General features: G+C 40.2%; 1 protein-coding gene across 11 annotated transcripts in view; it reads right to left on the bottom strand.

The window, feature by feature from the left end:
• Positions 1 to 12820, bottom strand: part of KDM4C (lysine demethylase 4C) — a 447252-nt gene that overhangs the window by 87729 nt on the left and 346703 nt on the right. For 7 of the 11 annotated variants that reach the window (XR_013346208.1, XM_077817658.1, XM_077817659.1 and 4 more), the window contains one exon: positions 4752 to 4880. The exons of 2 other annotated variants lie outside the window; for them this stretch is intronic. Coding sequence is in view for 8 of the 9 variants with exons in the window: in XM_077817658.1 (XP_077673784.1) it covers positions 4752 to 4880 (129 nt within the window). In the remaining variant the exon portion in view is untranslated. Of the gene's footprint in view, positions 1 to 1224; positions 1316 to 4751; positions 4881 to 12820 lie in introns of those variants that run through there. 2 more of the 11 variants (XM_077817664.1, XM_077817667.1) reach the window with 2 other exon arrangements.

Here is a 12820-nt window from a genome sequence, read left to right as displayed (position 1 = left end):
AGCGGAAATCTTTAGGGTAAGGGATAGTTGTATGCCAGTTATCTCCAAGGTACATTATTGAATTGCTGACTAAAATGACTAAACCTTCAGGCAGAGCCATCATAAGTGAGCAAATGATCTAAACTGACACCAGCCCCTTCCAACAAAGATGAGACACGACTGGGTTAAATGTATGAAGAAGAGCTGAGGAGATGTAAATCTTATACAGATTTGGAATTCTCTAATAGAATTAGAAATAGAGTATGCCTTCATAAATCTTTTAATAGCCATTTTATCTGCCTATGTCCATTTAATTCTGAAGTCTGTCTCCAATGCAGTCAAATACAATTGATTTCTCATGTGATATAAAGTGACTGAGCAGCTATACGTTTATAATATAAAACTCCTGGTTGTACCATGTACAAGAATAGTGGCTTCTGCCTTTGCATGAAAAGGGGCAATTTTGTTTTTCATCTCAGTTTTCCAAATATTGAAAAAGAAGACCAGCTTTACAGGTTATTTTCACACTTTCTTCCATGTTCTGAAAGATTTTCCCTTTATGGTGACCAAGAAAATTTCATTTTGCTACATTCAGAAAGATCAGCAATGAGATAAGATAAGACATTCTTACATAATACCTTTTAAGGGGTATGAATGGGAAAAAACATTGGGAAACCCTGCTTTCATTTTGGTCTTTCACCCAAGCTTCCATGCTGAACAAGACAGAGGGTGTAATCCTGATAAATTCCAGTGTCTAACAGATGCTCAATCCTGGCAACTTGTAGGTTACATTAGGTGCTCTTTTTAGGCCATTTTCCATTAATATCGAGTGTATATAAAACATGAAGCAGTCAAGCATTCAAGAGGGTTATTCTCCTAAGCATAGCAACCCAAAATTAAGAAGGTAGGGCAAGTATCCCCACTTTGCTGAAGCTACAAGTAGTATTCCATCCTATCTTAGGTTTCTTATTCTGCCTTACAAAATTTAGTAATCACTCTGCAGAAAAATAAAAAAATAATAAGGGATATAACATGGAGGTATGGTACATAAAAAGTGTATAAGGAAAAGCTATCATGTTGGCGATATTAATAAAGCCCAGACAAATGACAGAATTGTCCACCCAGACAGACAGACTTATTGATACTTCGGACAAAATATCCTTTACAGTCTATAGTGGGGAAGGGTCAATAGTTATCAGAAGATCAAGGTATTTTACACTTACCCCTGAGCCCAGAGGCCTCATAAGGTTGAACAGAAGTGACCGCTCGACCCAGTCAAAGTCTTTTCTGGATTCAGAAATACAATTAAGGTGTGATCAGCCTTCAATTGTACCTACTGGGGAATATTTACCAGTCAGCACAACATTGTCAAGACTGTCATTGACAAATTCCATCTGATAAAATTTAAATAATTAGGACATTAGTCTGAGCAATTTAGACAATCTTGACCTCTGCTTTGAGGAGTGCAATAGGATTGTAATTAGCATAAGACTCTAGTGAGTAGCCTTACTTTGAGCACAGAGTAATTGTCACCTGGTACCAACGGTCTGGGAGAAGCCCTGAGAGGAGACTCTACTGAGGCTTGGAGTTAAGTGATCTGCCATTGATTAATAAAATGCCACTGCAAAGCCATAAGGTCCTGAGGGATCCTCATTAGCCAAGTCTCAGATCGTACTCTCTCTCTCTCTTTAGGAAAAGTGGCAGCACTGAGGCTTTCTATCTTTGCATGGTAGAACTTGGGAAGCATAATGCTAGAAATGGTGAGGTGTCTGCTTTCCCCTTCATAGTAATGTAGAGATTATAGAAAGTAGGCAGCTCATATCAAATTTGGATCTTTAACCTACTGTGTTTAAAGTTTAATTTTTGTTTGCACAGTTTCCAAGCCAACACTTTGTCAGATTTGTTGGATTTATCAAAAATACAAATATTTATGATCCTATGAACATGTTCAATTTGGCTGATTTCTTGTGTACTGATTACAGCTCTGATTTTAATTATCTTCACGAAGGCAGGTTCAGAAAGATACTTCTTAGTGAGTTTTTTCTGTTTTGACTCTATATTTCTTAGGATGAAGTAACGTCAGCTATTGAGCTCACAGGAACTTTCTTATATCCCTCAATAATTATAATTAAGATTCCATGGAGAACTTATTTTGCGGCATCCCAGAAAGTTCTTGAACCTACATCAGGAGTGTCAATGTTGGTAATATAATTCCTTTACAGCATTCTCAAGCCCATTACCTTCTACTTTTTTGGTTTGCAGGTAAACAGTAAGAAATCCAGATCTAAAAGAATTAAGGCCACAAAATAACTATTGTCACAATATCACAATTGAGGACAATACCAGACAAGAAGGAATCCACAAAACAAACAGGCAGGAGTAAGAGTTGTCTCTTTTGTAGCCAAAGAGATCAGAGATCTCTGAGTGGACATAGGAAATATTGCAGTAGGCTATTTTTTACTTCCTCAAAGGAAAACATATTCTTTATCTATAATACAGAACACATGCACTCATTGATTTACAGAAAATAATAAATTATGACATCCAAAGAGGGAACCAGTTACGACAAAATTAATTTATGCCTATTGTTCACCACGAAAGTTGCAAAAGGCAAACCCTAAACAAAAACAGTACTTCGTAATGGGAAGAGATGACTCTCAGAAAAGATCTGTAACCAGGATGCAGAAATAACCATCCATAATGGCATAAAACAAAAAGTCTTCATAACTTGATGAGACCTTCAATGTAAGTCAGGACTCATTACTTCAATGAGATCTGGAAAGGCTCCAGGACCAGAAGTGGTGCCTCTAGTTCCTCTGTGTCTTTAAAGAATTAACGTTTATCATCTTGGAAGAAAATCAGTTGACCAGGTCAGCTGAATAGCATATGCGATCAGGGAGGATCGATATTTGACCGTCATTTCTATGGTGGCATACATATAAAAATGCATTTTATGAACATCTTTTTTTTAAAACTTTCTGAGATACTTGCAGCATTCTTCTTTTAACTGCAAATCTCAGGAATTTTAGTATGATTGTTCGTGGTTATTTGCCTGACTTACCCATAGGTTTTGGCCTAAAGGGCTGATGAGTTCATTTTATCTGAGGGTCAGGGATGGGAGCTTGCTGTTAACAAGCTGACTGCAGAAGGCAGTTTGTAAAGGATACTATATCTGATCTTTCTAAATCCTCTGAGATCCCAACAATACATTAGTTGGAACAGCAGCTCTGATTTTCTAGATCTTCCATTTTGGATTTCAGTAACAAAAGTATCTCTCAGCACTGGGTGTCTGGGAAAGAAAATGGCAGATGAAATTCAATGTTGATAAATGCAAAGTAATACCCATTGGAAAACATAATCCCAACTATACATATAAAATGATGGGGTCTAAATTAGCTGTTACCACTCAAGAAAGATCTTGGAGTCATTGCGGATAGTTCTCTGGAAACATCCACTCAAGGTGCAGCGGCAGTCAAAAAAGCAAACAGAATGTTGGGAATCATTAAGAAAGGGATCGATAATAAGACAGAAAATATGATATTTCTAGTATATAAATCCATGGTACGCCCACATCTTGAATAGTGTGGGCAGTATTCTCACAAAAGATGTATTGGACTTGGAAAATGTTCAGAAAAGGGCAACAAAAATGGTTAGGGGTATGGAACAGCTGCCATATGAGGAGAGATTAATAAGGCTGGGACTTTTCAGCTTGGACAAGAGACGGCTAAGGGGGGATATGATAGAGGTCTATAAAATCACGACTCATGTGGAGAAAGTAAATAAGGAAGTGTTATTTACTCCTCATAACACAAGAACTAGGAGGCCACCAAATGAGATTAATAGGCAGCAGGTTTAAAACAAACAAAAAAGTATTTTTTCACACAACGTACAGTCAACCTGTGGAACTCCTTGCCAGAGGATGTTGTGAAGGCCAAGAATATAACAGGGTTCAAAAAAGAACTAGATAAATTCATGGAGGACAGATCCATGAATGGATACTAGCCAGGATGGGCAGGGGTGGTGTTCCTAGCCTCTCTTTGCTAGACGCTGGGAATGGGTGACAGGATGGATCATTTGGTGATTACCTGTTCTGTTCATTCCCTCTGGGACACCTGGCATTGGCAACTGTCAGAAGACAGGATACTGGGCTAAATGGACCTTTGGTCTGACCCAGTATGGATGTTCTTATGTTATGTTCAGTTTAACACAAAATCTGCTTGATTATATGAAGATATGTGTCAATGTCAAGTTTACCTTATTCCAGTTCATAAGTCTGGTTTCAAGAGTTTACCTTATTTTGGCAATGGCCATTTTTAGTGTCGGTGCTAATGTTAGCAGGTTTAATGGTTCCCATATCTGCTATCAATATTTCTTGGGAAACCCAAATCTCCTAAGTCTCACTTAGTGAGGAGTAGTCAGCTCTCTCTCCTATCTTTCACTCAACATGGCTGTTAGTGTGCTCTCAGCAGAGGAGGCCTCCGTCTGGAGTTTTAGGAAAGGAAATCAGAGTTTAAATTTGGCTGTCTCTTTTAGGTCAGGACCCTTGGGCAGATTCGTAAGTTCTTTTCTAGATATTTTTTGCATAGCAGAGACTTGAGAAAATTCATGGAGAGCCATGGGCTGAGGCAGGAAGCAGTCAACTTGCTTGACACCAACTCCCTTGAGGGGTTTCTTGACAGCAACAGCACAGCTGTTTGGCTTTCTATTGACATAGAAGAATTGACATAGAAGAATTAACTGCAAATGCTTTAGAATGGGGTCCAACAGATTACCTCATTTATACGAAGAAAAGTTTCAGGGTCCCCATGTGAAAGGCAGTGGAGAAATCTGCAGATGTGGAGTACTCCGTCCACATCGGCAGATGTGGAGTACTTCACTTTATCAGATATCCATGCTGCGGCCTGTAAAATTAAAGATGTGAAATTCAAAGGCCCTGACCTGCTTTTGCTTTCTGATGTTAGCTCAAGTACTAAAAATAAAAGAGAGAAATTTGTCTAAAGTTAAACACGGTTTTATAAATGTTGAGTTGAAAGAGCAGTATTAAATCCAGTTGAAGTTTGTGTGAGGTATGCAGAAAAAACGATACCTACTTTGGGACAAAGAATTACCAAACACATTTCTGAAGGAGATTAAAAAGGAATAATATCAGATGGTGGTCTCAGCGGAAGAGCAGTTTGAAAAATGTAATACCTGAAGTAACTGTATGTTATTGTTAGGGTAAAATACCTAACAATAAAAAGGCACAAAACTGAAGTACATTACTAGGATGGAATTATTAAACTTACTGAGCAAATTTCAAGTAGCAGCCACTCCATATATGTAATAATGGTAGTTATTTTATTTTCCCCATAATCGGGGGGGAGTGATAGCTCAGTGGTTTGAGCATTGGCCTGCTAAACCCAGGTTCTGTGTTCAATCCTTGAGGGGGCCATTTAGGGATCTGGGGCAAAAACTGGGGATTGGTCCTGCTTTGAGCAGGGGGTTGGACTAGATGACCTCCTGAGGTCCCTTCCAACTCTGATATTCTATGATTCAAACGGATGATGTAGGTAACTAAATCCTCAATTCTGTTAAGGGAATGACATCAGTAGGAGAATAAGGGCTCACAGGATCAGGTCTTTAGAATGTAATGTCAACTGTGGTGTTTTGTAACCTTGTTTTTTTAACTACACCTGAATGAGAAAGACTGCCCTGCACTAAAAGCAGGCGGGCCGTTGTCCAGTCTTGCAGAGGAAGACAGTACTGGTTTATGGCGGCAGGGGTGGGAAACAAGGTCAGAAACTGCTGCAAAAAAGGTAGTGGTCAGCTTTGCAGCATTGTCTCACCCTCTTGGAACGTAAGGGTGAAAGGCTTTAAAGGAAACCCCTTTCTCCACACAGCAGGCAAGGCAGCGGGGGGGGAAGGAGGGAGGAAAAGGGGGAGGGGAAGGTAGCCAACCTAACTGCTGGCGCCTCCTTGTGGCGGATGTCCAGTGCAGATACTCCATAGGGAAGGCATCCAGTGCCCAGATAAATGGCCTGGTAAAAGACTTAAAAAGGAGGTTCTGGTTAAAGGAATGGAATGGTGTGGGGTTTGGGACTCCTATGGTTGGAATGGCAGGGAGCCAACCCCCTTTCTTATAGCCCACCTTACCCCTCCTATGAAGGGGGTGTATGGATGGTAAAGTCCCAGCAATGGATTTGCTGGAGGGACATGAATGGAAAAGGAGGGGGAGCTGGTGGAAGCCTTCCCCCTTCCCTCCCCCCCGGTAATTACAAAATAAACAGGGTTTACCTGCACTGTACACTTTTATCTGCCGGGTAGTCCCAGACATCTAAAGTAAAGTTGCAGCCTGATTAAATTCATAACAGGTGTCTCCTGTCCTCCCTTCTGTATAGCTGGGCAACAGATCTCCTACTACGAGTATGAGGTCCAAAGCAGATGATTGTATAATTTGGCAAGTTCTTTTCAAGGCACTGGTCATAGTCTTCTCCTTGATAGAATACTGTAGATTTGTAGGACTGGAAGGGACCTCGAGAGATCTTCTAGTCCAGTCCCCTGCCCTCACGACAGGACTAAGTATTATCTAGACCATCCCTGACTGGTGTTTGTCTAACCTGCTCTTAAAAATCCTGCAACCTCCCTAGGCAATTTATTCCAGTGCTTAACCACTCTGACAGTTAGGAAGTTTTTCCTAATGTCCAGTCTAAACCTCCCTTGCTGCAGTTTAAGCCCACTGCTTCTTGTCCTATCCTCAGAGGTTAAGAACAACAATTCTTCTCCCTCCTTCTTGTAATAACCTTTTATGTTGAAAACTATCATCATGTCCCCTCTCAGTCTTCTCTTTTCCATACTAAACAAACCCAATTTTCCCTCACAGGTCATGTTTTCTAGAACTTTAATCATTTTTGTTGCTCTTCTCTGGACTTTCTCAAATTTGTCCACATTTTTCCTGAAATGTGGTGCTCAGAACTGGACACAACACTCCAACTGAGGCGTAATCAGCGCAGTGTAGAGTAGAAGAATTACTTTGCATGTCTTGCTTATAACACTCCTGCTAATACATCAGGGAATGATGTTTGCTTTTTTTTGCAACAGTGTTACACTGTTGACTCATATTTAGCTTGTTAGCCACTATGACCCCCAGATCCTTTTCTGTAGTACTCTTTCCTAGGCAGATGATTTCTCCAGTTTGTCCAAATAATTTTGAATTTTCATCCTATCCTCCAAAGCACTTGCAACCCCCCCCCAGCGTGGCATTGTCCACAAATTTTATAAGTGTACTCTCTATGCCATTATCTAAATAATTAATGACGATATTGAACAGAACCGGACCCAGAACGGATCCCTGCCAGACCCCACTTGATATGCCCTTCCAGCTTGACTGTGAACCACTGATGATTACTCTCTGGGAACAGTTTTCCAACCAGTTATGCACTCACCTTATAGTAGCTCCATTTGGTCCCTAGTTTTTTTAATACCTTTTGTTCTTTATTGCTTAAATGTTTGCAATATCTCACAACAGATGTTAATTTAATGAAAAGACATTTTCTCTTTTCTGTGTTTGACCATGAGATTTTGTCGTCTCACTCATGGACCCGGGTGGAGTGAACAAAAAAAATAAATAAATCACACTCCACTTTCCTCTCAGAAGTAGCAGAGGGTAATGTTGGGCAATCGCCATCTGCCAAGAGGGCTCTCTGTCATATATGCTGTCACCTTTGCCGCTTCACATATAGGTGAGGCCACTGGGGCAGACAATAAAATGATAAAGGCTGCACCTGTATGATGTTGACATATAACTATCTGCCTTGTATTCGTCAGATCCAGAGAGTGTATTTCTTGGCTTTCCAACTGCGTGGTACAGATAAGGGGCATGAAAAAGGTAATCTGCTTAGAGCTCAGTTCACACAAGTCAGAGGTGATGCTGGTAGGTAATGAAAAGAATCTAGGCCACTCCTGAAAACTACACAGAACCTAAATCTAAAAATACAGAATGTGGCTACTCACTGATCTGGTGTTATCTATATGGAGGCAACTATGCCATGTTTCCAAAGTGGAGAATTCTACTATTCAGTTCTGGGTACAATTCAAGGTACTGACATTGATCTATGGTACACATCCAGTACCTTATAGAGATATGTGGTCTACCTAAAAGACCACATATCTCTCTAAGATGGGGTGGGATGCAAGAGTGAGCTAAACAGAGGGAGGGAATGAACTGCTTTTAAAGAGCCACACTGCAAACATAGGGAGAACTGTATGCTCTTGAGCCAGTCTCTTCCCTTCAGACTACAGGTTCTCAGCAGGCCTCCACTTCCTTTTCCTGGCAGCTGCAGATGAGGGGAACCTGCTGAGACCTACTGCCAGTTTGGAAATAAGGTACCTCCTGGCAGGAATCCAGGACTTGCAACAGACATTCTCCCATTCTTTTCTCTTTAAAATCAGTACTACCTTTGAAGCCACTCCATTTGACTCTGCATTCTTCTGCTCACCTCAGGCCCCCTCTTCCAGCTCCAGGAGTCTCATGCAACTGCCATTGCAAGCAGCGGTCAGACTCTACAGCTTCTTATGGGAGGAAATGAAAGACTGATTTCTGTTCCTGAAGGCTGATTCTCAAGCTTGCAATCTAAACTGTGCCCACCCTTCACCAATCACCAATGTGCCATCTAATAGAAAGCAGAGACAGAAAAATTTGGCTGCAAATGTTTAACAGCCCAACCCTAAATGTTTAAAATGTAAAAATCCTCCTTGTGTTCAGTTTCCAGTTTTGTATTTTTCTCTGCCCAAAGCAGGCAGAAGTCCACAAACACTGGGAATGACTGACCCACAGGGATAAAGGTATGAAACAAAGATACCTAAGTGTGCTTGCTGACATTGGTGGAGAGTCTTTAAAATGTATTTCATGTAAATATATCCAACATCCCAAGAAGATATCTTCACAAGAATTTACGACTTATGGAAATGGAAATTTCTAGAAGATTAAATAATACATTTATGGGGTGTATTCTTGTAACTTAAATTGATATATGCTCCAGTACAAATAGAAAAACTGACCGATGGGACAATAAGTGATGTAAGATGATGGATGATTTTTTTTAAAATCGATTTTAAACATCTCTAGTTTTCATATGTACTCAACTACTATAAAAGAAACCCCTGCTCTCGATACTGCATTAAGAAGTTGCATTTTTATCTAGCATTTGTGGTGACATGTATTCAAGCTTTGCTCTCATGGTTTATGTTATCATTAGATAACCTCATTATAAACGTAGTCCTAGTGTAATCTCTCTCTCCTTCTTTCTCATCCAGGGCATGAGTTGAACATCTCTGTTCACAGCAGAGGTCAGGGGCTTTTGGTTCCTATTACTTATTATATGTATGTCATGGTGCATGTGTGCGAGGGCACACACACAGACACATACACTTATCCATTTTAAACCACCCTCCGTAAATTGCTCATAATTTTCTCAGTCAAATTCCTTTGGACTGAAACCTTCCAAGTTTCATTTCAAACCAATAGAGGATTTTTTGTTTGGAAGTTTGAAACAAACATAGTTTACTCATTTTAAGTTACTAGGGCATGAACAACCCACAACTCTCTATTTTACAGATTCATACAGAACCCATCACTGCAGTATCAAAGCACTCACAATAATCCATAGCACAATACATGTTCAAAATACTACACAGCCATTAACCAACTAACCTTTACAACACCCAGTCAAGAAGGTGTTATCGCCTATAGGGAAATTGAGGTGTAGTTAGAAAGTGACTTACCTAAATGAAACACAGCAAATTAATGGCATAGCCAGGGTTAGAGCCAGGGTCTGAATTCTGTTTCCATTCATCCAGATCCTATTGCCTCATATTCTCTTCAGAAATTTTGTTCCATAACTCAAAAATGACTTTGCCTGCAGCCTCCACATGGGGGAGTTACAGTGCAGCACTTTAGTGCAAACTGCTATTCACACTCCCGTAGTTCAAACTGCAGGGCAGTGCAGATATGGCCCTACTTACCTAAATTTTCAAAAGTGTTTAAGAGACTACAAGAGCCCAAGTCCCATTTTCAAAAGTGATTTAGGGCCAGATTTTTACAAGTATGTTGGCAGCTAATTCCCATTATTTTCAATGTAGTTAGACACCTACAAAAGTCTAAAAATGTGCCCCTTAGGCACTTACAAGCCCAAGTGCCTATGTCACTTTTGAAAATGGGACTTCTGCTCCTAAGTTACTAATGTGCTTTCAAAAACGGTACCCATAAGCTAGGAATTTCAAACTTGCAGAAGCTTTTCTGTAGATCTGACTGGAACTTAAAAAATAAGCCAAGTCTGAAGAAAATTAGTTCAGTAGTTTTGAAGCCATTAACATATTAAAATTACCAAGTTTATATGGCATTCACACTGTTCAATAGAAAGCAACTCAGACTACTGGGCATTAAGAAATTGCTTACACTACAGCTCCACTAAATTACTGTTACAGTTTAAAGAGGATTCAGCAGTTTAATCAGGTTGGACATTTCCCTTTGAGGATAATACTGGAAAGTGGAAATCCTGATATTTCAACCAAATCAGTTTTCATCCCAAATCAGTATAAAAATTGAAAATATCATAACTTATAATGGAATGAAAAGCTTTAAAAATACTGATTTGGAAACATTTCTGTCATACAACCACCACCTCCAGGACACCGCCTGGTGGGCTCAGGATGGACCTGCAAGCAGCCCCTCCTTTGATTTCCCTCTTCCGGAATCCTAGTAACTAGGACTAGAATTCCCCAGCAACAGTACATCCAGTCTGTTAAGTTCCACAGTCCACCATCAGACCAAATATAGCTTAATCAAATTTGTTCAAAGTCAGTGGAATCTGTATGTTCTGCAACTGAAACAGTTTAGAATTTTTCTTTTTTTCCTTAAAAATAAACAGGAGAAATTTATTTAAAAAAATAAAATAAAGAAGGAGTGATAATGCAATGAAAAAGTTGAGTTATCAGTCACCCAAAAGGCAGGAAGTTCCAAATGTTAAGAATTTCAAGTTGCAGTGGGGGAGGTTTAGATTGGATATTAGGAAAAACTTTTTCACTAAGAGGGTGGTGAAACACTGGAATGCGTTACCTAGGGAGGTGGTAGAATCTCCTTCCTTAGAGGTTTTTAAGGTCAGGCTTGACAAAGCCCTGGCTGGGATGATTTAACTGGGAATTGGTCCTGCTTCGAGCAGGGGGTTGGACTAGATGACCTTCAGGGGTCCCTTCCAACCCTGATATTCTATGATTCTATGAATGCTCCAACAATCCTAATTTGGCCACCTGGCATATAAACAATATTTTATGGCACCTTAGAGACTAACAAATTTATCTGAGCATAAGCTTTTGTGGGCTATAGCCCACTTCATCAGATGCATAGAATAGAACATATAGTAAGAAGATATATATACATACAGAGAACATGAAAAGGTGGAAGTTGCCATACCAACTCTAAGAGGTTCATTAATTAAGATGAGCCATTATCAACAGGAGAAAAAAACGTTTGTAGTGATAATCAAGATGGCCCGTTTCAGACAGTTGACAAGAAGGCGTGAGGACACTTAACGTGGGGAAATAGATTCAATTTGTGTAATGACCCAGCCACTCCCAGTCTCTATTCACACCTTTAAGTCTGTTACTGAGTGACCAGAGAGGCTGAAGTGTTCTTCTACAGGTTTTTGAATGTAATGATTCTTGATGTCAGATTTGTGTCCATTTATTCTTTTGCATAGAGACTGTCCGGTTTGGCCAATGTACAAGGCAGAGGGGCATTGCTGGCACATGATGGCATATATCACATTGGTAGATGTGCAGGTGAAGAGCCTCTTATGGTGTGGCTGATGTGATTGGGTCCTATGATGGTGTCCCTTGAATAGATATGTGGACAGAGTTGGCATCGGGCTTTGATGCAAGGATAGGTTTCTGGGTTAGTGTTTTCGTTGTGTGGTGTGTGGTTGCTGGTGAGTATTTGCTTCAGGTTGGGGGGCTGTCTGTAAGTGAGGACTGGTCTGTCTCCCAAGACCTGTGAGAGTGAGGGATCATCTTTCAGAATAGGTTGTAGATCTTTGATGATGTGCTGGAAAGGTTTTAGTTGGGGGCTGAAGGTGACGGCTAGTGGCGTTCTGTTATTTTCTTTGTTGAGCCTGTCCTGTTGTCATAAATATAAGGGAAGGGTAAACCCCTTTAAAATCCCTCCTGGCCAGAGGAAAAATCCTCTCACCTGTAAAGGGTTAAGAAGCTAAAGGTAACCTCACTGGCACCTGACCAAAATGACCAATGAGGAGACAAGATACTTTCAAAAGCTGGGAGGAGGGAGAGAAACAAAGGGTCTGTGGCTGTCTGTATGCTGCTTTTGCCGGGGATAGACCAGGAATGGAGTCTTAGAACTTTAGTAAGTAATCTAGCTAGGTATGTGTTAGATTATGATTTCTTTAAATGGCTGAGAAAAGAACTGTGCTGAATAGAATGACTATTCCTGTCTGTTTTTTGTAACTTAAGGTTTTGCCTAGAGGGATTCTCTATGTTCTGAATCTAATTACCCTGTAAGATATCTACCATCCTGATTTTACAGAGGTGATTCCTTTACTTCTATTTCTATTAAAAGTCTTCTTGTAAGAAAACTGAATGTTTTTTCATTGTTCTCAGATCCAAGGGTTTGGGTCTGTGGTCACCTATGCAAATTGGTGAGGATTTTTACCAAACCTTTCCCAGGAAGTGGGGTGCAAGGGTTGGGAGGATTTGGGGGGGAAAGACGTGTCCAAACTATGTTTCCCAGTAAACCCAGTTAGAGTTTGGTGGTGGCAGTGGATATTCCAAGGGCAAAGGATAAAATTAATTTGTA

The sequence above is a fragment of the Eretmochelys imbricata genome, chromosome 5, assembly GCF_965152235.1.
Source record: "Eretmochelys imbricata isolate rEreImb1 chromosome 5, rEreImb1.hap1, whole genome shotgun sequence".
Lineage (NCBI taxonomy): Eukaryota > Metazoa > Chordata > Testudines > Cheloniidae > Eretmochelys > Eretmochelys imbricata.
The sequence above is the reverse complement of the archived record's forward strand: the minus strand, read 5'-3'. Positions and strand labels throughout refer to the sequence as shown.